General features: G+C 46.7%; 1 protein-coding gene across 4 annotated transcripts in view; it reads right to left on the bottom strand.

Moving 5' to 3' along the window:
- LOC138581337 (F-box/LRR-repeat protein 21-like) overlaps positions 1–26,946 on the bottom strand; it is a 150,326-nt gene that overhangs the window by 92,144 nt on the left and 31,236 nt on the right. For 2 of the 4 annotated variants that reach the window (XM_069652598.1, XM_069652599.1), the window contains one exon: positions 6,464–6,539. The exons of the other annotated variants lie outside the window; for them this stretch is intronic. In XM_069652598.1, the coding sequence (XP_069508699.1) occupies positions 6,464–6,539 (76 nt within the window). The remainder of the gene's footprint in view (positions 1–6,463; positions 6,540–26,946) is intronic. 4 annotated transcript variants of the gene reach the window in all.

Below are 26,946 nucleotides of genomic sequence, written 5' to 3'. Positions count from 1 at the left end.
AACCCAAGGGTATCTGGTATTTATATATAAATGTTTTGCCTAAAGCATAAAAGAATCAGTCTGTTTTTTGACCATGTTATCTGCATAGATATAGTAAATATACTTCGTTTTATTGGTATACAGTGCATTAGCCACAAAAGCATTCTGATGAATTTGTACCTTAGTGCAATACGGCTTAGAAAAAAACCGTTTTGTTTTACTCCATGTTAGAGTACCCGAGCGGCAAAACTAGTACTAAATACATTGGCTAAATTTGCAGCACAGGCAGAAGTGTTAGATAACCTGCCCCCAGGTTTGAAGGTAATGTCTTGAGGTTTGAATTGGTCATGTTTTCCTAGCTTCAACAACTGTGGAGGTTAATTTCATAATTTAAACCGAGCCAAGTGTCAAGACTATATACATTTGACCATGCCTTCAAGCAATATCTATTTCAATGTCCTGCCCCCGCTTTAAGAAGGACTTTCATGCTAATAAGTTTGAATTCATTGAAAGTGTTGGGGAACATATGTGAATGGTAGGGATAACCCTTGGGTAAAAGGACATGTAGACTGTGCCACAGGGGCAATCAAGCGGAACCTGCACGTCATGTCTTGACATCATGCTCCACTATGGGGCCCACACATCTGGTCTTCTATAAGTCGCATGTAAATGACCTAGATGACATCAGTTGTGAAGGGTTCCAGCTAAGATGTGTCTCGGGACAGAGTTTATCATTAACCTTGGTGGTAACAAAAGTAAGGAATGTGATAGAAGCCAAAGCCCTCCCTGTTCAAGTAGCTCCTACCCGCGCCTTTTTCTTTGAATCAGCAACCTTGCTTGTCCTGTCTTTAATGGTCGTTCCCTGCGTGTAATTGTTGCGCCCCGATGCCCACGGGCTACTGGCGCAGTATAAATAAATACATTTTAAAAAAGTAATTCCCTCTATGTAATGCACCAATTGTTGGCCGTGATTGGTTGTATCAAACTTTTTTATTTGACTGCATTATGTACTTGATGATGAATTTTATAGATATGAGTATTCATTCTTCTCCTTCTAGTGTATTAATTCGATTTCTACTATGTGATATGATTTTATATACGTCATACTATTTGATTTGATGTGAATTGGAATTAATGTGTAATGTGCTGCATTTGTTTTACTGTCGAATTTGATGAATCCTTATGTGTGTAAAGTTAAATTGTATAACTTGAATAAACTAAATACATAAATAAAAGTGAGGCAGATTAGGGCTGCAAATGGGCAAAGGCCATGCAGGACTTACTTGACAGGCTACACCCCTTCCTTTTGCCGAATTGAAACAGAGTGCCCCTAAAAAGTGTGCTTGGGTCAGCTGACAGTATTTGAACCTGGGTTACCACAGTTTGTACTGGGGCACACAGCATGGCGAGCTATCGTGCAGAGGTAGCTCTTAGTGATTCTATTGTTTGTTTTTGTTTTGTTTTGACCGTATCACAATTTCAAAGAGAGGTAGAGAAGCCATCAAGTGTATAATGGGGGTGGAGGGCTTGTTTAGACTTAGACATCACTGTATTTAATTGTCCAGAAGAGCATTGCTCGGAGGATGCATGCTGTTACAATACATAGGCTACCTGACACAAATGAGTTTATATTGTGGTAGTTGTAGTCTTCCAATCAAGATGGGGGAGGGGTGAACCAAAACATAGTCTTTTTATTTAAACTATTTCTTTAAAGGCTCATATATTTGTCAAGCTCTTTAGCATGCGTTTTGTACCTTATGAGTCAACTCTATAGAGTTTCTTTCAATCCCAAACATGAACACATTTGTGCCAACTAGACCTGGGAAGATGTGGTCAAGTCTGGAAGTTGTGGACTATATTAAATCCCCTGTATCTGAAGTGTGTGATCCGGGTCAGTTAATGTTATCTCATTGTGCCTTATCTGCATAAGTTCGAATTTGAACTATGTAAGTCCTGTTTTTCCATCAAATAGAGGGTGATTGAATAATTAAACAGAAGAAATGGGTGTTTGTTTTATTTTTATTATGAACAAACCAGCATTAGCATTCTGGCCAGGGGTTATGGCCAATCAGGAAGCTTGGAAGGTGGATTGTATTCTCAGGTATAAGCCTGCGTTCCAAGCTCGGCCACGGGTATGAACCCTTCCACCTTCCGTCTCTTGCTCCGTCCCACCTCCCATACGGATTTTAGCACCCATGAGTACCTACACGCTGGTGCTAAAGGCGAAGTGAGATTAATAACACATAAACATAGCTTTCTTTTGTCCTCCAAGCCACAGCAAGAGTCTATTTTTAGTGTTGATTATATTAATCAACACTGAAGACGGACTCCTGTTCCTGACGCAACATCAAAAGATTGACTAAAGGTACGTTTTTTAATTTTTTTATTTTCAATTAATCACATTTTTCAATCCCACTTAGCACACTTGTGTAGTTACTCGCGAGTGCTAGTGGCAATATGACCCTTGGCACCGGGCTTTGCTCACACCCTTAGCTATGGTGACGGGCTGCTTCGGGTCATATCACCTCAATATTAATATTTGCGCAGATGGAGATACATATACTAACACTAAGATGCAGTCATTAAAAAAATTGTGTGGAGGGTATACCCTACACACACACAAACACAGACAACATTCACCCTTTGTTGCCCTGGATGGGGCAGGTAGAGTTTGAAATACTTAAGGGCAAGGTAAGGCACTGTTGGACTGAGGAATACAATTGGATCTGGCACCAAAGAGATCCTACTAAGGCCCAGCTTACTTCCTACTACCTATGTGGGTTTAGTTTGGCTGTTAAGACAGGGTAACAAGCGTACGTGTTTTGGAGTGCTTTAGGAGAGTTTTGAGGAACGTGTTGATATGATATGATATGCTATGGCATTTATAACGAGCCTACACACAAGTGTTTCAAGGCACGACGAGGCAAGGGGGGGACAAAGGGACGACAGACAACGATCATACTAGGCCAGGTGTCATTCAGATTGCACAAGTGCATGGGATGGGGGAAGGGGGAAAATGTGGGGGAAACGGTGAAGGGACAGTGCAGTATATGGGAATAGAATAATAACAATAATGAAAGTAACGGCCAGCAGGTGGCAAGTGCAAAGGTGAGTGCAGACATCAGGCGTCAAGTACTGGAAATGGGATTGAAGGGATACAGACACAGTCCCCAAGTGCGGGGGATGCCAGGCAGGCAGTGCAGGTGTTTGTGACTGGCGGGGCTGGGACCTGGGACCAGGATCAGAGAGTGGCCATTTAACCAGTGCAGATTCCGAATCAGCCAGGAGGTCAGCAGGGGAGAGGAGGAGAAAAGGCAGAAGCAAAGAGAAAGGTTTTGAGGTGCTTCCGGAAGCGGAGATGGTTCTCCTCAAGATTCAGGAGGCAGGGAGGCTGTTCCAGAGGGAGGCTCCAGCCGAAGAAAGAGATCTACCACCAACTCGTTGCTTGGAGAAGCGATTGACCCTGAGGGAGTTGGAGGCGGGTGAGTGAAGGGCTCGAGAAGGAAGATATTTAGCAAGAGAGAGTTGAAGATATTGAGGCCCCAGGCTCCAGAACGCCTTGTGGACAATGCAGAGGGTTTTGAACTTGATCCTCACAGCCATAGGGAGCCACTGCAAATATTTAAGTCCTGGAGAGATACAATCCCTGGGCTTGAGGCCAAGGACAAGTCTCGCAGTCCTGTTCTGGATGAGTTGCAGAGGGCGGAGAGTAGAGGAAGGCAGATTTAGAAAGAGGCTGTTGCCGTAGTCCGCCTAGAGAGAACCAGAGCTCTGGAGACAGTGAGCTTCTGGGGGAAGGAGAGGAAAGGCAGAATACCTTTGAGGAGGTGCAGCTGAGATGTCTGAGATGTGAGGAGAGAAGTAGAGTGTGGAGTCAAAGATGACCCCAAGGTTTTTAGCCTCACATGTTGGAGCAGGTAGAGGGCAAAGAGAGGCCGGGCAGAGAGTGACAGGATAGGAGGGAGTGGGTGTGCCGATGAGGAGAATCTCAGTCTTACTGGCATTAAGGCAGAGGTCATTGGCAGCACACCACTCCTGGATAGCAGACAGACATTCAGAGATGAGAGACGGAGTGGAGGTGGCCGAGTGTAGCCTGAAAATGAGCTGAGTGTCATCCGCATAGCAATGAAAGTTAGAGCAGCAGAGCAGTGGGCAAGAAGTGCCAGGTATAGGTTGAAAAACCAGGGAGACCCCTGGGGGACACCACAAGTAGAGAAAAAGATAGCTGAGAGAAAGGGCCTGAGTTGGACCTTGGAGGGTCGGTCAAAGAGGAAAGAAGTCTGCCATGCCAGGGCCTGAATGGTGTTAGTTGTTTGTGGCATTTGTACATCTTGTTTCAACCCTGCTAATCCGTATGTATTTGTTTGTGGTGTTTGGTGTTTCTTGATCCCTGTTTTATCCCTTTTTTCTTTTCTATTTGTGTGTGATTCCTCCCCTTGACCAATCATCCATTATAAATACGTTATTTAGCAATAAAATAAATGTTGTGAGAGTATTGCGTGTCACTTGCTTTGGGTATTATACATTGTTACCTTAGGCTTCATGTCCATTTATTTGAAGGAAGGCTCTGGGGAGATCACATTGAGCTGGACTACACCTCAATATCTGTACCACGGGTTTAGGTAGTCGGGATACAGAGGTAAAGATGGGGTAGAAAGAGGTTGGGACAAATTATAAGGAATGAGTGATGTGGGTGTGGAGGGTGAGATGAAGATTTAGAAGTAGGTGGCAGAGGCTATTCGTTTGGAGGTGACCATTTCAGGACAGGGTGAACTTGGCCCAAACTCATTTGTCGAAGGAGCTGGCTTGGTTGCATGCTGTGAAGTATGAGGCTACCAATCACATAGAGATTGCAATAGTTGCAGGGCCACATCATTTGCACCTACATAACATGTGCATGTACATTGGTCTTGGATTTGTGTTGGCAGTACCCCCGCAGCAGCAGGGAGAAGTAGCGACAGAGGTGCAGAAGGAAAACAGGCATATGGGAGAGTGGCAGGTGTTGGTGCTGCAGGACACCAATGATCACCCTAAATAGGAGTCGCATGTGGTCCCAACATGGATGGTTCAAAAGGAGGAGACCAGGGACACTGGACCATTGGCTGCGCAGGTAGAGGAGATACGGCAGACTCAGGCTTTCCTTGCAAAGGTGAAGTTGGGCCTGAAGTTACCTCTACTAAAGACATTGCTGCAAATATGGTTGCAGGTGTGTGACTACTTCAAGTTACCATAGGGTAAGAATGTCAAGAGGGAGGAAGGCAGAGGATTAAGCCATCTCTGTCAGAATACAGATGTTAAGAGAGTAACGCAGAGAGAAGTGCCCTGAGCATCTACTTCATGCACAAGCACGGTAGGTTGTGACACAATGATGTGTTTAAGGAGCGCATAACATATGCTATGGACCCTGCTACTGCAGCATACTTGTCCATCAGTGATCGCAGCAATAAAGGAGTGTCAAAGAACAAACTAGTTAATTGCCAGTCATGCGCTAGCAAGAGATCCTCATCACTTCCTCACTCTAAGCTTGCTCAAATGTCTTCCCAAACCAGCAACACCCGTATCTGGCACAAATCCACCTGACACACTGGCACCAGTAACCATACCACACAGTAGTACCATAGCCTTATTTTGGTGGTTGTAGAGCACAGCGTATTGCTCCATGTAGCTAGGGCAGGAGAGATACATTGTTGTTCATCTGTGTGTCATAGGATGCTTGGACAAACACATACTGAGCACAGCCATAACCCTTGTATATGACTGAGCAACGGAAAGATATGGAAAAGTGGGAGATTGCACTAAAACGAAGTAGTGGCTCCATCCGTAGAGGCAAATACATTGAAGGTTGTGAGGATTTGGAGAGTAGTACCACTGGTTGGTTGATGAAGCCAATTGTATTGAGCTAGACCCTCCAGTTTGTGAAAATGGATCTAGGACATACAGAGTGGCGCTGGGGGATGGAAGAGCTAAAATATATTGAGGATCCAGAATCTGAGCATGGAACTTGGACTTAGAGAGGGGCTGTGCTGGTTACAAAGCCAAATAAACTGAGGTACATCATCCTGTTTGTTGGCATAGCACTTGAACTCAATGAGGGAATTTTCTCACTGGACCAAATAAATTGAACAGAACCCTGTTAGTGTGCTGCTATGACTTAGACAATGGCTCTTCTTGTGGGTAGAGCCAATTATATTGAGGTATATGTTCCCATTTGTGAGTACAGTGCTGGGAGCTATAGAGTGGTGAAAAGTAAGCATAAAAGATTTACCTCTACCCCGTGCCTCAGATGTGTGCTGTGGGCTGGGCACTCTGATTATAATTGCTGTATAAGCGCCTTACAAATGCATAATAATAAAATAATAAAAATATTTGTGAGCTTCACTGGCACACACCTGTTCAAGTACTCTCAGTATAAAGGGGTGAGTTTAAGTATATGAAGGCTATTGTAGAGCCAGAGTTTGTCTATAGAATCTTGTGTTACGCTTACCTGGTCTCTGCACGAACTCCTGGAGCCTCAAGATGGTGGGTAACACTGGAGTGTTGGATTGATGTCAGGACTGCACCTAATGTGAGAGAACAAACAACATCTTATGAGCCTCTGTGTTTTCCTTTTCCTTCCCAGCCTCTCCCTGGTTCCCTTCCTCTAATGTATCTATGGGCGCTCAGCTCATCTAATTGTAAAAGATGATGGGCACTCCCTCTGTCCTGCTTTCAGTCGCAGGGGCACCAATGCACACTACCATTTTCCTCACTGGTCTCAAATCCAGGCCTGCTGTGACTCGAGGGTGCAGCATCACTGTCCTTGGTGGATAGCAATTGTAGTATGGCCAAATAATCTTAAGTGGCCTTGTATTGGGATCAGCGCTCTGTCTGTGCTTTTCTGTGCTGTCTTTGCGTGTCCCCAGCGGTCCACATTGCTCCACGGGAACCTGGACACTAGTATGGCTTAGGATATAGCGTGATGCTTTCGGCATTCCAAGCGCTTCCCTCCCTTTATTGTAGCCAGCTGCTTGCAGTGAAAGTTCAGCTAACTGAGCAGCTTGATATCAGCTGATTAATGAAGTCTTAATGGGTAAGTTCTTAGCGTATGCTTATTTCGAGCTATCAGCTGTCTGCGCGTTGACCGTGCGTGGTTTGCTTGCCTGTTTGTCTTGCCTTGCTTTGTCCTTCTTTTTCAGGTGTTCGGATGCAGCGGTCTGAAGAGGAGTAAACAGCTGACTCTGCTGAAAGTCTGATGAGGGACAAAAGTGCTGGAAATGCCGCTGGAGGTGACACAGGATTCAGAAGGCCTACGCGGCGTAAAGGGTCATTTCAAAAGAGTTGTATTCACTTTTCAGCTGACTACTTTGGCTCTTAAATGCTGTTTCGTCTTGTGTTGCAGGACGGAGAGTAGATGGTAAATGTTACGATGTGTTAGGAGTATAACACGAAGCCAGCCACTCCCAGCACCTAGAAAGCACCCTCCACAGGATTCCTGTTGCCTACTGCTGGGCCATCTTAAGTGCACCAGGAAGTTTAAAGCAACCCAGCCCCCATAATGTCGGTGGTTGCAATATATCCTCTACAATGTCTGTGGTTGCAATAAGTGCCAGGGCACCAGGAATAAGCCCAACTTGCCTTTGCCTTCATACCTGACTTCTTTTGCCTGAGTGTACCAAGGGTCTAAGAATGAAGCAACCTACCCCTAAATGGTTTGGAGGGGTGTACCTGCAGGGAGGTTCTATCTGTAGTCATGACAGCACTACCCCCCAATGCCTCTCTCAAGGACGAAGTCCCGGGTCCGGGTTTGGTTGGATGATTTTGATGGAACCTAGCTTTTAGGCGTGATGCATGAATATTACTACTGGGTTCCCATGCTCTATCTTGCGGCCCATACACCTTCCAGTCAACTAAATAATATAGGGTATTCCGGATTAGCTTGGAATCCAGTATGTTCTTGACCTCATACTCAGGTTCATTCTTAATTAATACTGGAGCTGGGGGTGCCTTTACACGAGTGCCGGGTTGGACTGGTTTGTGTAAGGACTTGTGGAAAACTGGGTGGATTCGAAAGTAAAGTCAGTTTCATTGCCACAGGATTGATCACGGTTTCGGGCCCAAGTACCGGGGATGGAATTTTCGTGGCCCTTTGAGAGGAACATGTCTACAGGCCAGCCATACGGTGTAACCGACTTGATAATTGGGAGCCTATTTTTGGTGACGGTCGGCACATTTCTTGTGTGCTTCCTTGGCCGTTGACAGCTGTTCGGTAGCCTTCTTTAAAACCTGAGAAATGGTATTATGTAAAGTCTTTACTGCAGGCATCTCCAATGCTTCCGGTGGATCATAGATGGAGGTTCGTGGATGCCGCCTGTAAAGCACATAGAAATGTCTATGTCCAATAGAGGAGTGTGTTGAGTTATTGTATGCAAACTCTGCTATATATAACACATCCACCCACGTAGTTTCTGTTCGGTGAAGCATGCATCAAAGATACTGTTCCAGTGTCTGGTTGGTTCGCTCTGTTTGTCCATCGGTTTGACGGTGATGGCTCATGGATAAGCGGATAACTGTAAGTCAATGTTTGCCACTTTGCAGCTTTTTCGACAGAATTTAGATAAAAACTGGCTGCCCCAATTTGATATTAAGATGGAGGGGAAACCGTGAAGCCTGACTATCTGCTCCAAGAAGACCTTAGTGTACAAAGAGTGGGGGTGTCCTGACTGGAGAAGTCTAAGCCGACTACCGCTTATTGAATGCAGTCTACGTTTAAAGACAATGCGTTATCCTTGGGTGTCACAATTTGTGTATTTACCAAGGATAGCAGTACATAAGAGAACCATAATAATCAACTTATGCTAGATCATTAGTCTGCAAAAGAACAGCTTTTATTAAGTGGCTGTCCTTGTTCTTTTACATATTTTTTGTAAAGAAATTGTAAGTACAAAATATATGTGTGTACATTTTTTCACCAAAGTCACACATAGAAAATGCAAACGAATATAGAACAAATAGAAAAAAATAGAAAAAAGAGACATGTAGCAAAATATAGGACAAAGTCATACATGTGCATGCTGACAGAAGTATAAAGACATTCTGTTGCTGCTAATATATTTTGTTTTTCTAATTGTAGAAAGTTATCATTGAAAGTAAAAGTCCTTGGATAGGTCTAACTAAGCCAGGCTAAAGGGTGACCAAAAAGCAGTTGATCACAAGAAGACTTTAGCCAGGGTGGCCGCAGTTGGAAGCCCTTTCAAGGCTATGAAATGAGCCATTTTGGGAAAAAGATCCACCACGACCAAAATGGTAGTATGTCCTTTACAGGGAGGTAATTCTGTGATGAAAACTAACGAAATGGTGTGCCAACGCATTGGCAGGATAGCTAATGGTTGTACTCTGCATGATAGTATGTGTTGTGTGACGTCTCTATGCCAAGTAGGCCACCAATATAAACGCTTAATTTTGGCAATAGTCTTGGCGATTCCAAGGTGTCCTTCCATCAATGTGCTATGATAGTTTGTCATGACTTGTTCCTGCAATGTGGGCGTGGGGAGGTACAAACACCCTTGATAATATGGCAAGCCGTCCTGGACGGTACGTTGAGAATCCTCAGTAGCCCATTACTGTAGTCTTTTTGTAGGCATGTTGAGTTTTATTTCTGCTCTCAGATCTACCAGAGGAGAGGTGGCGGTTCTTAGTACCGCAAGGAGCTTGTCCCCTGGAATGATGGCTACTGGTTCGGGCATTGTTTAAACGCCCACTCCTTTTCCTAAATGCGATAGCGTGTCAGCTTTGCCGTTGCGTACTCCAGCTCAGTACGTGATTACAAAATTGCATTCTGCAAAGAATAGTGCCCATCTAAGTTGATGCGATGACTGTGCCTTGGCTGATCACTGGTATTGTAAGTTCCAATGGTCTGTGATGACGGTAATGGTAGTGTCTCCATTCTTTGAGGGCATGCATTGATGGTTAACAGCTCCTTGTCTGTGATGGCATAGTTCAATTCAAATGCAGAAAACGTATTTGACCAAAATGCCATAGTATGTCACTGGCCGGTATCTGGGTTCTTCTGCGAGAGCACTGCTCCCATGGCAATATTGGAAGCATCTGTCTCAACCACATATGGGAGATCCGGTTTTGGGTGTTGCAGCACTGGAGCCGTGGTCTACTTCTGCTTACGGATTTGAAAGGCCTTTTCTACTACTTGTGACCAGTCACATCTTTTGTTCTTTCGAAGCAAGGAGGTAATCGGGTGTACTAACTGGGAGAATATGGGAATAAAACGACGGTAAAAATTTGCGAACCCAAGAAACTTTGGACCCCCCTCATGGAAGTCAGTGAAGGCCAGCTGACGATCACATCCACCTTTCGATTATCCTTTCGTATTCCCTGAGGTGTTAGGACAAACCGCAGGAACTCGACTTCTGAGACATGGAAGGAACATTTCTCCAGTTTTGCATAAAGCTGCTGCTGCCGCAGTTTTTCAAGGACAGATCGTACATGAACAATGTGTTCTTGAATGGTGGCGGAGTAAATCAAGATATCATTGATGTATACCACGGCACACACATTCAACAACTACCGTAGCATGTAGTTCATAACATTTTGAAATGCTGCGGGGGCACTGCAGAGCCCAAAGGGCATTACTTGATATTTGTAAAACCATATTTGGTGTCAAAGGCGGTCTTCCATTCGTCCCGCTCTTTACTTTCACCAGATGGTATGCCCCACTGAGATCCAATTTGGTATATATTTGTGCATCTTTTACCTGATCTAGGAGCACCAGTATTAGCAGGAGTGGATATCTTGATTGCAGGACAGATACTTGCCTTTAAACGTTACACTGTGTTAGCAGTATAACGCGAAGCATGGCTGGCAGTCTGGACGTGGCTTATATAGATTAAATAGCCAGCCACTCCCAGCAACTCCCAGATTCCTATGGCCTTAAGCTCCGCCATCTTAAGTGCACACGGAAGTTTAAAGCAACCTAGCCCCTATAATGTCTGTGGTTGCAATGTAGCCTCTACAATGTCTGTGGTTGCAATAAGCGCCAGGCGCGCCAGCAATAAGACCAACTTGCCTCGGTCCTCATACCAGACTTCCTGTGCCTGAGTGTCCCACAGGTGTAAGAATGAAGCAACCTACCCCTAAGTGGTGCAGAGGGGTGTACCAGCCCGCTGATTCTATCTGTAGTCATGACATCTGCCGGGGATGCAGCGGGGCGGCAGACGGAGTGCGGGCCCCCGGGGGTTTGGGGATTGAACGTTGGAGTGCGGTCGGCGTGTTTCGGGTCGGTGGTTGGGCTGTTGAGTGGATGGCGGATGCAATTGGTAGTGGCGGGAGTAGCGGAGCTGGGGTCGGGGAGTGAGTTGGTGGGGGGCGTTTGTTTGTGGTAGGGTGGCTGTTGGTGTGGATTGGCTGGGTGTGGTTTGTGGTGGGGTGGCTGGTGGTATTGGTTTGGGGGTGGTGGTTGTTTGTGGTTTGGTGGCTGGAGGTGCGTGTGGTAGTGTGGGTGTCGCTCGGGTTGGTCGCGGTGGGTTGGCAGCAGCGCGCGGTGCCTCGCCTGAAGCACATGTGTAGGCGTACGGGCTGGGGTCTCGCGGGTCTGCGCGCCGGTCTCCGGGCTCGCTGGGTGGTATGAGTTTGGGGTGTAGTGTCTGTTGGTGTGGATTGGTGGGGTGTGGTTGTTTGCGGTGAGATTGCGGGTGGCTGGTGTTGGATTGGTGGGGTGTGGTTGTTTGCGGTGTGGTTGCAGGTGGCTGGTGTTGTTTTGGGGTAGTGGTTGTTTGTGGCTGGAGGTTCGTGTGCGAGTGTGGGTGTCGCTCGGGTTGGTCGCGGTGGGTTGGCAGCAGCGCGCGGTGCCTTGCCTGAAGCGCATGTGTAGGCGTACGGGCTGGGGTCTCGCGGGTCTGCGTGCCGGTCTCCGGGCTCGCTGGGTGGTGTGACTTGGGGGTGTAGTGTCTGTTGGTGTGGATTGGTGGGGTGTGGTTGTTTGCGGTGGGATTGCGGGTGGCTGGTGTTGGATTGGTGGGGTGTGGTTGTTTGCGGTGGGGTTGCTGGTGGCTGGTGTTGTTTTGGGGTAGTGGTTGTTTGTGGCTGGAGGTTCGAGTGTGGGTGTCGCTCGGGTTGGTCGCGGTGGGTTGGTGGCAGCGCGCGGTGCCTCGCCTGCAGCGCATGTGTAGGCGTACGGGCTGGGGTCTCGCGGGTCTGCGCGCCGGTCTCCGGGCTCGCTGGGTGGTGTGAGTTTGGGGTGTAGTGTCTGTTGGTGTGGATTGGTGAGGTGTGGTTGTTTGCGGTGGGGTTGCGGGTGGTTTGTGTGGAAGTGTGGCCTGTGTGTTGATTGGTGTAGGTGGTGCACATCATCCTTTAGGATGGGGAAGCGCCTGCGTGGGTCCGCCCACGCGTTCGTTAATTAAGAAGAAGAAGAAGTAGGGATGCAGCGGGCGGGGAGTGGGAAGGCTGAGGCTGCCGGTGCCGGTGCCGCAGTGAATGCCCTCGGCTTGGGGTGGGCATTTCATTTTGAAGGCCGGAAACGTTTCTACGAGGTCCTGGAGCGTCGGACTTGCTCTTGTCTGGGCAAGGCTCTGGCTGCCAATACAATTAGCATTTTCTTCCGAGATAGCGTGAAGGTTCCTGCACACCACCAGATTCCCACAGGGGAGCGGGAAATTACGTTTATTTTAAAATCACGTTCAGCTGTTCATCATGAAAGGTGTGGAGGGCTAAGAAAAGGAACAGGGAGACAGTGGGTGGTGGCGGGGGCTCATAGAGTGATTTCATCTTTCATGAGGGTCTCTTTAAGACGGGTGGGTTTAGAGGGGTCGACTGCGACTGAACATCTGTTGCAAGGGGAAGGGGCATCTTGGTGGGGTCTGAATGGTTGGATAGGGCATGCTGGTGTAGGTCTGCTGGGATGGGGCACATTGGTGTGGATCTGGGGGGGGGCGGGCATAGGGACAGTGGTATGGGTTTGCAGGGAGGGTTGTGGCACATTGGTGTGGATCTGGGGGGGGTTTAGGGACAGTGGTATGGGTTTGCAGGGAGGGTTGTGGCACATTGGTGTGGATCTGGGGGGGGCATACTAAGATGGGTGGTGTTAGAGGGGGTGGCTGGGGCTATCTGCGTGTGATTCAGAATCGGCACATGGGCATCTGTTGCAGGGGAATGGGCCATCTTGCTATATGGGGGGAGGATGGAGCATTGTGGTATTGGTCTAGAGGGATGGATGGGGCATCTTGGTGGGGTCTGAATGGATGGAGAGGGGGACATTGGTGTGGGTCTGGCGGGATGGGGCACATTGGTGTGGGTCTGGAGGGAGGGATAGTAACAGTAGTATGGGTCTGGGAGGAGGGATAGGGGCAGTGGTGTGGGCTTGGGGGGAGGTTTGGGGTACATTGGTGTGGGCCTGGGAGAGGGATGAGCACAGTGGGTCTCGAGGGTGGCATGGGTCATCTATTTGTGGGTTGGGAGGGTAGTATGGCATATTGGTGTGGCTCTGGGGGGAGGTGGTGGGGGCACATTTGTGTGGGTTTGATGGGAGGGATGGGGCATAGTGGGACTGGACGGCGGTGTGGGTTGGGATGGCATATTGGTGTGGCTCTGGAGGGAGATGGTGGGGGCACATTGGTTTGGACGGGATGGGGCACAGTGGGTCTGAAGGGAGAGATAGGGACACAGTGGTGTGGGTCTGGAGTGAGGAATGGGGACACAGTGGTGTGGGTCTGGAGAGAGGCATAGGGACACTGGTGTGGGTCTGGAGCGAGGGATAGTGACACAGTGGTTTGTGTCTGGATGGAGGGATAGGTACACAGGGATGCAGGTCTGGAGGGAGGGGTAGGGGCACAGTGGTGTGGGTCTGGAGACATGGAGGGTTGGGGCGCAGTGGTGCGGGTCTGGAGAGTGGGAGGGTTGGGGCACAGTGGTGCGGGTCTGAAGACAGGGAGGGTTGGGGCGCAGTAGTGCAGGTCTAGGGATAGGTTTGGGGCACATTGGTGGGTCTGGAGGGAGGGATAGGGACATGGTGTGGGTCTGGAAGGAGGGTTGGGGACAGTGGTGTGGGTCTGGAGGGAGAGATAGGGACACAGTTGTGTGGGTCTGGAGGGAGGGTGGCGTACAGTGATGTGGGTCTGGAGGGAACGATGGGGACACAGTGGCGTGGGTCTGGAGGGAGGGTTAGGGACACAGTGGTGTGGGTCTGGGGGGAGTGTTGGGGTGCAATGGTGCGAGTCTGGAGGGAGGGTTGGGGCACAGTGGTGCAGGTCTGGGTACCGGGAAGGCTTGGGGCACAGTGGTGCTGGTCTGGGGACCGGGACGGTTGGGCCGCAGTAGTGCGGGTCTAGGTGTGGGTCTGAAGGGAGGGATAGGGACATAGTGGTGTGGGTCTGGAGGGAGAGATGGGGACACAGTTGTGTGGGTCTGGAGGGAGGAATAGGGAAACAGTGGTGTGGGTCTGGAGGGAGGGATAGGGACACAGTGGTGTAAGGAGGGATGGGGACACTGGCGTAAGGAGGGATGGGGACACAGTGGCGTAAGGAGGGATGGGGACACAGTGGTGTAAGGAGGAATGGGGACACAGTGGCGTAAGGAGGGATAGTGTCAGAACACACAGTGATGGAGGAGAGGAATCAACACTCTCCCCGAACCATAGAAGCCGAATGAATTCGACCGACCCACCGTGGTTGGCACAGGTGCCTGAAGTAATGCACAGGACACCACGTGGCAGCCAATGGGGGGAAGAGGCGTTAGAGAGAGGTTGTGGATGGGGTGGGGAAGTTAGGAAAACCGGATAAGGGTTAGGGCAAACCTAAATTGGATAGGTAGGGGGGAAGCACTGGGGAAAAACCCTTCCTATCTAATACCTGTTTCCTAATACCTGAACACCCTGTAGCATAGACCAAGACGCACCTTAATACGTATGCACTTGACTTCAGAACAAACACAGAGAACCAAGTATTCGCATGTAGTAGCAAGCGGGATGAACACAGGACATGGGAAATTTCCCCATAAATGAAGGACAAAACACATGGGCCGTAGGGCAAGCTTGCTGCAATACATAAACATGTAAATTCATATCATTGAAGTTTAAACAGGCGAGCTAATGCTCTTCATCTCCCACTAGAGCGGGTACTCTTGTGACCCGGAGTGAATAGTACTCGATGGAGATTCTGCCCACATAAGCATTCCGTGAAGTCCTTGCAGTGTGTGGAGAGCGGATGAGTGTGGAGAGCGGATGAGTGTGGAGAGCGGATGAGTGTGGAGAGCGGATGAGAGTGGAGAGCGGATGAGAGTGGAGAGCGGATGAGAGTGGATGAGAACGGAGGAGAGTGGATGAGAACGGAGGAGAGTGGATGAGAACGGAGGAGAGTGGATGAGAACGGAGGAGAGTGGATGAGAACGGATGAGTGTGGAGAGCGGATGGGTGTGGAGAGCGGATGAGAGTGGAGAGCAGATCAGAGTGGATGAGAACGGAGGAGAGTGGATGAGAACGGAGGAGAGTGGATGAGAACGGAGGAGAGTGGATGAGAGCTGATGAGAACGAGAGCGTAGTGCAGATGAGAGCGAGAGCGTAGTGCAGATGAGAGCGAGAGCGTAGTACGGATGAGTGTGGGTGAGTGTAGAGAGCGGGCGAGTGTGGTGAGTGTGGAAAGCAGGTGAGTGTAGAGAGCGGGCGAGTGTGATGAGTGTGGTGAGCGGGTGAGTGTGGTTGAGCGGGTGAGTGTGGTTGAGCGGGTGAGTGAAGAGAGGATGAGCGTGGAGAGCGGATGAGTGTGGGGAGCGGATGAGTGTGGGGAGCGGATGAGTGTGGGGAGTGCGGATAGTGCATGAGTGTGTGTGAGCGGACGAGTTGTGGGGAGCGGATGAGCGCGGAGTACGGTTGAGTGCGGAAAACGGTTGAGTGTATAGAGCGGCTTAGTATGAGGAACCGAAAAGAGCGGAGGACTGTGGAGAGCGGAGGACTGTGGAGAGCGGAGGACTGTGGAGAGCGGAGGACTATGGAGAGCGGATAAGTATGGAGATCGGGTGAGAGTGGAGATCGGGTGAGTGTGCGGAGAGCGGTTTGAGTGTGGAGAGCGGACGAGAGTGGAGAGCGGATGACTGAGAGCGGATGATTGTGGGGAACGCATGAGTGTGGGGAGCGCATGAGTGTGGGGAGCGCACGACTGATTATGGACTGAACGAGTGTCCTACCTCGACCAGTATGTAGACTGGACGAGTGGATAAACTACACGAGCATATAGTCTCGACAAGTGTCTAGACCTGACGAAGTGTGCGGTCTGGACAAGGGTGCGGTCTGGATGAGGGTGGGAACCAAACGTAGGGTGCGGACTGGACGAATGTGTGGAACGGTCGAGTATGAGGAACGGACGATTATGTGCAACGGACGATACTTAACATGCCTTGGAATGAAGGAAACTCTTGAAAACATACATCACGCCACACCCCACGCTTACTCTCTCCCTTACACCACCACTCATCTAGAACACAGAGATACTATGACACCATTCGGTATAACTGTTCTCATATCTACATCTCCCGCTTACTCCACATCACTCTAAGTAAACACTGCTGGTTTCTCACCACCCAGCCAGGCGTTCTTCTCAGGCCTAACGCAGCCACACTCGTTCCGGATAAAGCCGACCAGAGCGAACACATACTCCTGATCTCTCAACCACCACACCTACAGCTAAGAAGCAGCTACCACTTGTTTTCGCACCAGCTGCACACATACATGGTGCGCACACGCACTTTTTGACTTCCCCCTACTCTCTCTACTGACCTGAACTTCGGTTCCCAAGGGCGTTCAACCTACCAGCGCCTTCAGACCATACCAATGGTATATAAGGCGCTATATAAATGCAAAATAACATAACATAACATTAAGGTCTATGTACCTTCAAGATCGAATGGTTTATACCGACTGTGTATATATTAAGGTATGCATTGATTCACAGTTGTTGACATGCTAGAGGAAAATATTAGGTTTGTGTGTGGCCAGGGTGCCAGCTATTTGATATTATGCAGATTTAAGGTTACAGAAACATTGATTGCCCTCTCTAGACATGATTTTCATGTGTCCTAGCGTGTAAAACTGTGTTGTACAAGGAGGACAGTGGCTATTATACTGCCCAGAATTGTTTTAAACTGTATGAAACATGCCTAGAGATACATGGTTTAATTATTTTGTTTTTTAAATAATAAAATGGTAAGGGCTTTACTGATGACTGGCAAAGCGAATGGTGACCCAGTATCAAGTGATTTCCATGAAAAGTGTACATTGAAAATTGGTTCACCTGTCTTTGTCAAGTGGACTTACTTAGCCCCGTGTGGTCCATTGTAATTCCCACTGCTTCCTGAACATGGTGGCAGAAACTTGTAAATTATGTGCATGTGATTATTTATTGTTATTAATATTGTTGCATCTACCATCCCTGGCCCATTTGGCATCTAAGCGGTAATCACGATTAAGACAAGGCACGAGTGAATCAGAAAAACAGTACAAGAGGAGAAGCAGATATTTTCTGGTGTGCTGCTCAATTATCCGGTGGCTGTGACCTTGCAGGTAATGCTGAGGCCGTCAGTACCCTTATAACATGCTATTTGGATGACATACCACAGGTTTGATCTTAGGAAATTAATAGTGCTTTGTGCGTGATGTTGAGGATTTGAAGATAATTCTGGATTTAACAGGTATCCAAAGCAAATATTTTAAGATTGTTGGTGTGTGGTTGTGTGTGTGTTACAATAATCAGTGTCAGAGCAAATAATGAATTGCACAATTGGGGAACAATGTGTTTTTGAGAGCAGTAGTTGGATTTGTCTCAGAATCAAAAAATGATAGTGGGATATGAAGATTACAATTTAGGAGATTTCGGCGAATTCAAATTTGTTGCATATTTTTAATCGAATATTTCTGAAAATATATGTGGGGGTGGGTAATTGTGATAATTAAGAAAGGGGGAAGTTAGGTGGGCTGCAGGGGGTCTCCCCGCCATATATTTGCAGTCAAATGTAAAAAAAAACCAGAAAGAACACATTCGACAAATTTGAATTCAACAAAATAATCTCGACCAAATCACATAGAACCGTAGTTAGTCACAACATGGATGGAGTTAATCTATGGTAACATAGAAGAGGTGGAGTCAAATGTGACTGCCAAGGTTTGGACCTTGTGTTGAATGGGAAAAGTGACTTGTGACACCAAAAAAAGATATTCCAGGATAATTCGAATAGGAGCTCAGTTCTGCCCGAGTTTCACCATAACCTTTAGACCCTGATCCATATGTCCACGTGTACGAAAATACAAATTATTTTTCCTTAGATTGAACAGAATCCGTGTGTTAGCATAATTCTGAAATACTGCCCTAAATCTCCAAAGAGGTCATTTAGAGGTTTTATATAGATGCTAAGCAACAAGGATAAGTTACAAGAGCCCAGAGGCACACCACAGATTATGACCTCTGGCAGAGGTTCACCATGGAAATTCCTTCAAGATGGATGAAATTCATAAAACCGCATTGTCAAACATTCCAGCAATCTCTTAAAGGAGCTTATTCAAAAGGACACATGCTAGGGTGTCAAACGCCACATTTTGCAGTAAATCTATTGCCGTAATTAAATAGGGAAAGTTGTAGGTGGCTTTTGTGATATTTTTATAACAACCTCAAAGGGTTCATGAACCATGGGTTGGTGCATTGATGGAGAAATAAGTTGTCTGGGATCTGTGGGAAACGATGTTCTTCAAAGGGGCTTGTAAAATCTTAGAACCAGCAAGGTTCTTTGGTGTATTTGTGTATTTGTGCAGTATTATGGTGTAATGTGTCTATTGCCTAAAGTAGAGGGTTAGAGGGTTGGGAGGCTGACCTGTTGCCCATTCCTATTATCAAGCATGCAGATTATACCTTCTAATGTGGACCAACAGGGCACCTGTACCCAGATTAGAACCTGCCTTCCCTCAATAGATGACTTTTTTTGCATATGTGGTAGGCAGCAAGATGCGGTTGTCGCTTTTCTGCTGTGCAATAATTTCACACACATGATTTAACACCTACCTTCATCCTGGGTTCTTCTCAGTGTACTCTACTCTGGATGCTGAATGGTGATGTCATCTACAGTGTCAGTGTTTTTTGTGTGATTGTCTGCACAGCTCTACTACCACTAGCATGTCTGCGTTTTTCCAGAATGTTTAGGAAAAGATGTGCACTGGCATAATTGAGTATCTGTAGCTTTGTTCCAGTAAACAGTGCTTGTACTTGATATGTGCATGGGTTTGCAACTGCCTGCACCCTCTTGTACTATCAATGGCATCTGCAGAAAAGCTCTGTCAGAGTCCCACACTTGAATCATGGGAATGACCATAATCTTTGCATTTTCTTAATTATCATCTGTTTTCAAGGAAATCAAAGGTTGGGGATTTTCAGGAAGTCCTTCTTTTAACCGTCCCACCGCATTGCACTTTGTTTCTGAGGAGTGCCATGTCTCCTCTCCGTGCCTCCGATAGTCAGGTCTTAACTTCCTCCTACTCATCCTCCTGAATGCCATACTCAGTCACTGTATGCAAGTGCAACAATGGTGCATGATTGCTTACCTGTCTTTCCAATGGACCAGATGCATTTGAAATAGGTGTAAAGGATGAGATATGCACCTACTGATTAATCTGTGTGGCTGGCACAGGGTCCCTGGTACTTTCTGAGTTTCCCTAATCTATAGAGATATTGTAGAAAATTCACAAATGATATATTCCTCCCTTGGCACCTACCGCAGCCCCATACCATGTTTGGCTACTGCAGCCGATACAGACATTACATTTTTTAACTTCCCCTTTCAATAGGCTGACTGCCCAAAACTGCTTTTGCATTTTCCTCTGCCTACTAAATAGATGTGGGGTTTCCCATTGTGTTGTCTCCTCTGCCTACTAAATGCATGTGGGCTTCTCAGTGCTTTGGCCTTTTACTCCACATACTACATACATGTGTGCTTAACACTGCAGTGGCCTTCTCCTGAACCTAATGAATGCACACAGAGTTTTCTACTCAATGTATGCGGGGTTCTCAGTCTTTTGGCCTTCCCTTTTGCCAACTAAAATGATTATTGGTCTCTGACTGCTTTTTCTGTCTGCTCTGCTTACTATAGGCACAAGGGTTCTCAGTTATTTGGCCATCCCCAGCCTAATAAATGCATGAGGGGCTTTTAGTGTGCTGGCCTTCTCATGCACTCACTGAACACCTGTGGTGCTCTCTGTTTGTTGGCCTTCTCCTCTGAGTACTGAACTCACTTGGTGTTCTCAGGGATTGGGCTTCTTCCCCACCTTTACAATCTACGAGGGTTTCTCATATTTTGGCCGCCTCACCATACTACTAAATTCATGTGGGGTCTTCAGTGGTTAGTCCTCCTCTGTCTACACAATGCAAGTGGATTTCTCTTTGCTTTGTCACTCTCTTCCACCTTCGAATTGCATGCTGGGTTCTCAGACGTTTGGCTTTCTCCTCCAACCACTAAATGCACTTCTGGTTTTCCAGGCTTCGGCATTCTCCACGAGCTACCATATGCACATGGAGATCTAAATATTAGGGCTTCCTGCTGTGCCTGCTAAATTCATGTGGATGTGTACATTGTGTGGCCTTATTCAATGCCAAGTAAATGCACATAGTATTCCCTGTGCCTTGCCATTCTTCCCCAACTCCAAAATGCACACTGGGTTCTCCGTGCGTTGATCTTCTCCTCTGTCTAGAAAATGCATACTTAACGAACACCTCTCCACTCCAACTGGTTTTGGTTTGTTGCTTGTCCACCCACAAATCAACATAATGTGTTGCCAAACCCCCACCCAAAATTCTAACCTATTTCCTTCACTCTGTGCATGCTCCATTATTGATTTAGTTCTACTCTAGCCTAATCCATCCTAGGTACAATTCCCTTCCTTGACTAGACAGGGCCGATCATTCATTTTAAAGACCCGGCAGTGATAGTTCAGAGATTCTGCTCCACTGCCTTTACTTAGATGCAAAGTAAAACCTCTTATCTTAAATCACAGGGAAAACCAAAGGGGGTCACCCTGGTCAAACCCGTGGAAGTTTTATTTTATCTATTTAAGTATTGGACATATTTATGGCGCCTATACACAAGTGTTTCCCAGCGCCAGTTCTGGGGTTTTGAGTTTTGCACAAACCGCATAATCAATTCCTAGTGCCTGTTGATTTAATATGGTCGATTGGATTGGATAGAGACCTGGACATTGCAGACGCATGAGCACCAGTCATGGAGCTGAGACAAGGCATGGCCAGCAATCAGACAGAATGATAACTAGGTATTAAAAGAAAAAGGAACGCTCTCTTTGGGTGTATCGTGTTTGCAAGCTGAGATTAACTTAGGCGTCAGTTTTCTGTGGGCAGGGCTCTTTACTTTTAGACACTCAGTATCTGGAATGATGTACAGTAATTCACTGCGAATCCCCGTGGCAGTTCAGCAGGTGCCATTTCCCTGACACTGTACAAACTCAGCAGAAGCTCTAAAGTTACCTTCCGCTTGCCAGCACCCAAAGCAAAGATGAGATACAGCGACAGCATGAACAGCTCGGCGCAGAGAACTGGTCTCCCAATTCCCACTTGCAAATATATAAGTAATTCAATCAAAAGTAATCCCACAGTGCTACACAATCGGGCTAATGAGGCCAATTTTGGCTTTCAGACACAAGAAGCATAACCTCATTAGAAGGTACCTGCGTATACAATGTTAAACTGGGCCATCGTATTGGCTGGCTCAGGCACCAATGAAAAAGTGGCCCACAGTAAAAAAAAAAACAATTACTTCCTTTTGTCAAAGACTGTTTCATTGGTATCCTGGGGGAGGGAGGAGAGGGGGAGTTTGTTTGCAAATTGTGTTTGAAACTTTGCATTTTAAAGAAAATGTGTTCAGTAACACAGGTCAAAACTAAATGAAGTGATGACCCACTTCGGTCAAAAACTGACGCACAGGAGTATGCTTGTCCTGCAATGTGGGCTTTGCCCTATTTCTGGATATGGGCGTGTACTACTTCTATATACCGGCCTCAAAATGAAAAGAGCATACATGTCTGATGTGATTTTGCATAACTACTGTTTTATAAATTGCATGTTAGGTTTCCAGGGCAGGGAGGTAGGAAGCATGCCTAGGATTCAGTGCATTTTCATAATCTTGAATTGATGTGGTACCAGCCATCACCAGTCTTCATTTCCCCTAAATCATATAGAGAACAAGTGTGCCTGCAAGTGATGGGGCACTTTGAAATGCCCCTGCCCCTTACTGCAATTGAAACATCAGTCGAGAGACTGTAAACATATTCTGAACACACTTCTTGAGTCCATTGAAGGAGCACAATCATTGTTATTGTGCAAACACAGCTCTCCTTTGGGTGAACTGGTTTTAGGTTGAACACTGTTCTTTAAGGGCTACTGGAGGGATATGCTTTACGGGTTACCATGGTGACCATTGAAGACTTATGCAGAGAAATCTTCTGTTTCATCTCACTTTTTAATGTGCCCCAATTGTTTCACAAATGTCTGAAAGGACAGCTCAGTAAGTTAAGTGCTGACCTAAATCGTGGGGGCCTACTCAACACCTAATCCATCAAAGCGGGATACATTGATTGCCTTTAACTTTGGTTATAGTAATAATCAGTCTTACGGCGTGCAGAAGTGGGAGGAATCTGGCATTGAGCACTATCATATAAGTAAGGCTCACGGTTGTATGACTTTTCTTGGTGCACCATTTCTGTCTGTGTGTATGCATATTTATTGTTGTGTCATTTTTGGGAATTAATCCATATTTGTTTGTGCTATGCAAAAGGATAAGCTGCAAGTAGTCGTGTTCCACGTTTCTTTCCAAGAAACACATCAGCTTAGCCCTCGGATGCCTGCAATGGGATGCTCGTAGAGCGGCATACTTGCTCAGCAAGTCAAGGGCTGCATACCTGCAGCCGTTTCAACAACTTAGAAAGGAATTCATTTCCTCGTTCAAGCTCCCTGTTGAGTTGCTTTACACAGCCACGGGCCTGCAATGCATGTTTGACAGCTTAAAGACACATCCAAGAGACATACGTTTCCGCGTGTATCCATTATTTGCAAATACATTCTGAAAGGAGAACGAACAGTGATTTCTGCCTGTATTCATGTGTAAAAACAAGAAAGGGAGTGCGGGCATCGCTTTTGGAAGAGTGGCATGCAGCAAGCCATACTCTTTCACCCAGGCGTGTTAGATCTATGTATTTTCAAGGTAAATGACTAAACTTCCCGATCTGAGGAATAGAAACCCCCTGTAAAATAAACCAGTTCCACACTCGACATGTTGGTGGGATGCTTCATTTGCTGCTTACTTTCAGCAGTGGAATACATTTGAGATCCTTTTGATCCCTTCACGGACACACATGCACTGTCGCAGACCGTGTCATTCACGCCGCTCCCCTGTAAATCACGATCTGTGTGATCTTGGTGCTTCTGTCACGTGGGGCCCGGGCAGAGGAGCCACGTGCACCCCATATCACACTTTCACGCAGGCGGAGTTGCGTGATTCATCAAGAAATACTGCCTGCATTTCCCACCAGCAAAACCCAGGCAGATTCCACAAGACATCAGGTAAATGCCATCTGGTGTGCGCAGGCATGGCAGGCGGCGGCGTTCGCAGTGCTTTTTGTGAATGGGTGTCACCGTAATACAGAAACTTGTATCCACCCAGACTTTCAGGATCTAATTACACCCATTCACAAACAGAATCAGGATGTCAGGGCAAGGAAAGGGTTGCTTTCACGCCTACCTACACATAAGCAGTCCCAGCCATGCTGCATGCCGTGCAATCAACACGTAGCCAGGTGTGGTCCCAGCCGCACCATGCCATCATTCGCCTTGATCCAGCCCCTACCTTTATCCTTTGGCACTTTTCATGCAGGATCCGTATGTGAATCTTCATATAAGAAAAGCAGAGACAAGTCCCAGCATGCAAAGTGATGTTGAGTAACAAGCTATGACTTCGATAAATGGGTGCCTGATGACATGTAGTCAGCTGGTAAATAAATAAGTATACACACTTGTATTACTCTCGTATTGATCTTCTTTGAGGGAAACTCCTGCCCCTACTTACAATGACTGCTATAAAAAATACATCATTTTATAAGCAACTGGTGCAAATTGGATTTAAAATTCAAAATATTCTTTCATTTTCAAACGTATCTCATGATTGTCTCGGTACTCTTTTGCCAAATTGTCTTTCTTTCCATGAAAAAAGGCAAAGAATCACAACTTAAATCCCATCCAGTATAAAGGATGAGGATATGTGAGCACTGACGACTGGACTTGCACATGTATGCACACCCAGCACCACACAAACACCTCTGACTCAGCCGGTGGCAGCACGTCTCAGCAGTGTGGACCCCACACACTCCCTGTGGCTCCAGCCACGGCGCCCTGCTATAGTCCATGACATTGCGGCTCTACCTGACGGCGTGCCATCATTCTCGGATTCCCCACTCATCCCAGGGGTCAACGTTTGTGGGAGCGGTTTTAAGCACTGCTCCTCTACTTTGTTTAATTAAGTTGTATTGTTCCTGTATTATTTTTTAAAAAGCTGGCGTTCCGGAATGGTTTTGTTTTGAAACAATAGTGTAGGGCGAAGTTGAAGCTTGCACTTCAGTGAGCTAACTTTCCCTTAAACAGCAGGTGCATTTGTTTACGTGCTTGTTTTGGGAATGGGATGGGGCGTGGTGATGGGGAGTGTGGGGAGTGGGTGCAGGCCAGCAGGGGATACAGTTCTGCTACTTATTTTCGTACACTTGACCACTGGCTCAACCTGTGATGACATGGCTGCTCCCCCCAGCACAAGCACAATTCGCAGCAGCATATATGCCTCAGGCAATGACAGAGCACCTATGGCTCCGGACCCCAGAAACAGCTTCAAAGAACCAGTCCCAGCCTCTGGAAATGAAAAAGCGTTGTTATCACCTGCACAAACAGCCGATCCTGCTCTGAGAGAGAGAAAGGTAGAGAGGCAGGGAGAGACATGGGGAGAGAAAAGGAGAGGAAGAGAGCAATGAGGAAGCAGAGAGCGAGAACACGTGTGTGTGCGTGAGAGAGAGAGAGAAAGAGAGAGAGAGATAATGAGAGAGAGAGAGAGAGAGAGAGAGAGAGAGAATGAGAGAGAGCAGAGAGAGAATGAGAGAGAGAGAGAGAGAGAGAAAGAGAGAGAGAGAATGAGAAAGGGAGAAAGAGAGAGAGAGAGAATGAGAGAGAGAGAGAGAGAGAAAGAGAGAGAGAGAAAGAGAGAGAGAGAGAGAGAGAGAATGAGAGAGAGAGAGAGAGAGAATGAGAGAGAGAGAGAGAGAGAAAGAGAGAGAGAGAAAGAGAGAGAGAGAGAGAATGAGAGAGAGAGAGAGAAAGAGAGAGAGAGAGAATGGCAAAGCTACTCTCACCCACCTGACAGCCACATGCCACTAGATCAGCATATTTCACGCAGTGGGCATCTATTTACATTTTTTATATATTGACCCGTGGTTTCTATATCTTCCTTTATAGCGCTTATTACAAAAATGTATCCACAAAAGTTCCTAAAATTGTAAAACTGTCTCGCAAATGACTAGTGGTCTACAGTATTTAAGTCTTCAGTTTAAGAGCCCAGAGAACTTGGCTCTAATCCCAGGCTTCCCATTTAACCTTGTTCACTGTTCTTAGAGAGGCAACAGTTTCACCTCACTGATGATGCCCAACAAGGCTGAAACACGTGTATGGGGTTACTGATGGTACTCTTGTTCAGAGGAGAATTGCCTAGCATTTCGGCGCTGGACTGCCCCTGGCAGGACAAAGGCTGATATGCAGGGAAATGTCTTCTCTGTGAAAAGGACAGTGAGCTAAAGACTTGGTCGAGTCTCTCCCAGGGGTTATTCACCCAAGAACAGGTCATTGGGCTGTGTTCGTGCTGGTAGAGAGATTCCCAGACCCCCCTTTGTTTGCTTCCCATTTAACCATAGCGTGCACACCTGGGGTGACGGCTTCATCACTCTGCACCGTGCCCCTGGGTTTCGAATCTGTCAGAATTCGGATTGCATAAGGCATTTTGAAAAACTACAATATCATGTAGAATATAATTAGAATTTGCATAATGTTGATTCAATATTGTGCAGCGGATTCGAAGGCACGTCCAAAAAATAATGTAAAATAAAGAGTGTATTTATTGATCAATGATCAATATTATTTCTTTAAAGGATATCATGTTTTCACATCCATGCTTTTGTTTACGGGTTTTTAAATGACTATGATATGTACATTTCATGTTATGTGACCTAGCTGAATAGTTCAATTGAAACAGTTTGCATACATAAAATTAGTGTTTACGTTTTTATTTGTTTGTATTGCTTTCATTTATAAATAAAATCAATTTTAGCAACAAAAAAAAACGAACAATAAAGAATGAAATAGTCCACATGACATCGTTCGGTTTTCCACTTTCCAGTCCTATTCCGCCATGATTTCTTCTATGAATGACACTGCAGCTAATACCAGCAACACCTTTTCTCCTCTAACTACTAATTCCCACCACTGCTCAGGGGTCAAGGATCGTGTGTCCGCTGGCAAGTGCCCAAAGTGCTTTGTCCTTAATTCAGTCAGCCTCTGACATGCTATGAAGAGGTGTTTCAGAGATTCCACCATTTCCTTTTCCCGGCAAAATCGGCATAGAGGGTCTGTCGGATCCTCAAAAAATTGATCTCGATGAATTCTGCTCGGGAATTTGGCCAAGTAGTCTGGCAATTCACCCAGGGCCCTGGAATCCTGTTCGAGTTGGTAAAACAGTTTACAACTGTTTGCCTCGTTTTCTGTAATTATCCAGTCTAGTTTACTCAGATTACTTTTAACCGGGACGGTTTGATTTCAGTTCCTCGTCTGAGCATCCTGCATCCTTCAATTTATGTTGGTTGGACACTTCCCAGGCCTTCAGAGCCCCGTTATGCCCCTTCGTGATTTCCTTGTGTATCAT

This window comes from Ambystoma mexicanum, chromosome 3p, assembly GCF_040938575.1.
Source record: "Ambystoma mexicanum isolate Mex_15411 chromosome 3p, UKY_AmexF1_1, whole genome shotgun sequence".
In the NCBI taxonomy this organism is placed as follows: domain Eukaryota; kingdom Metazoa; phylum Chordata; class Amphibia; order Caudata; family Ambystomatidae; genus Ambystoma; species Ambystoma mexicanum.
The sequence above is the reverse complement of the archived record's forward strand: the minus strand, read 5'-3'. Positions and strand labels throughout refer to the sequence as shown.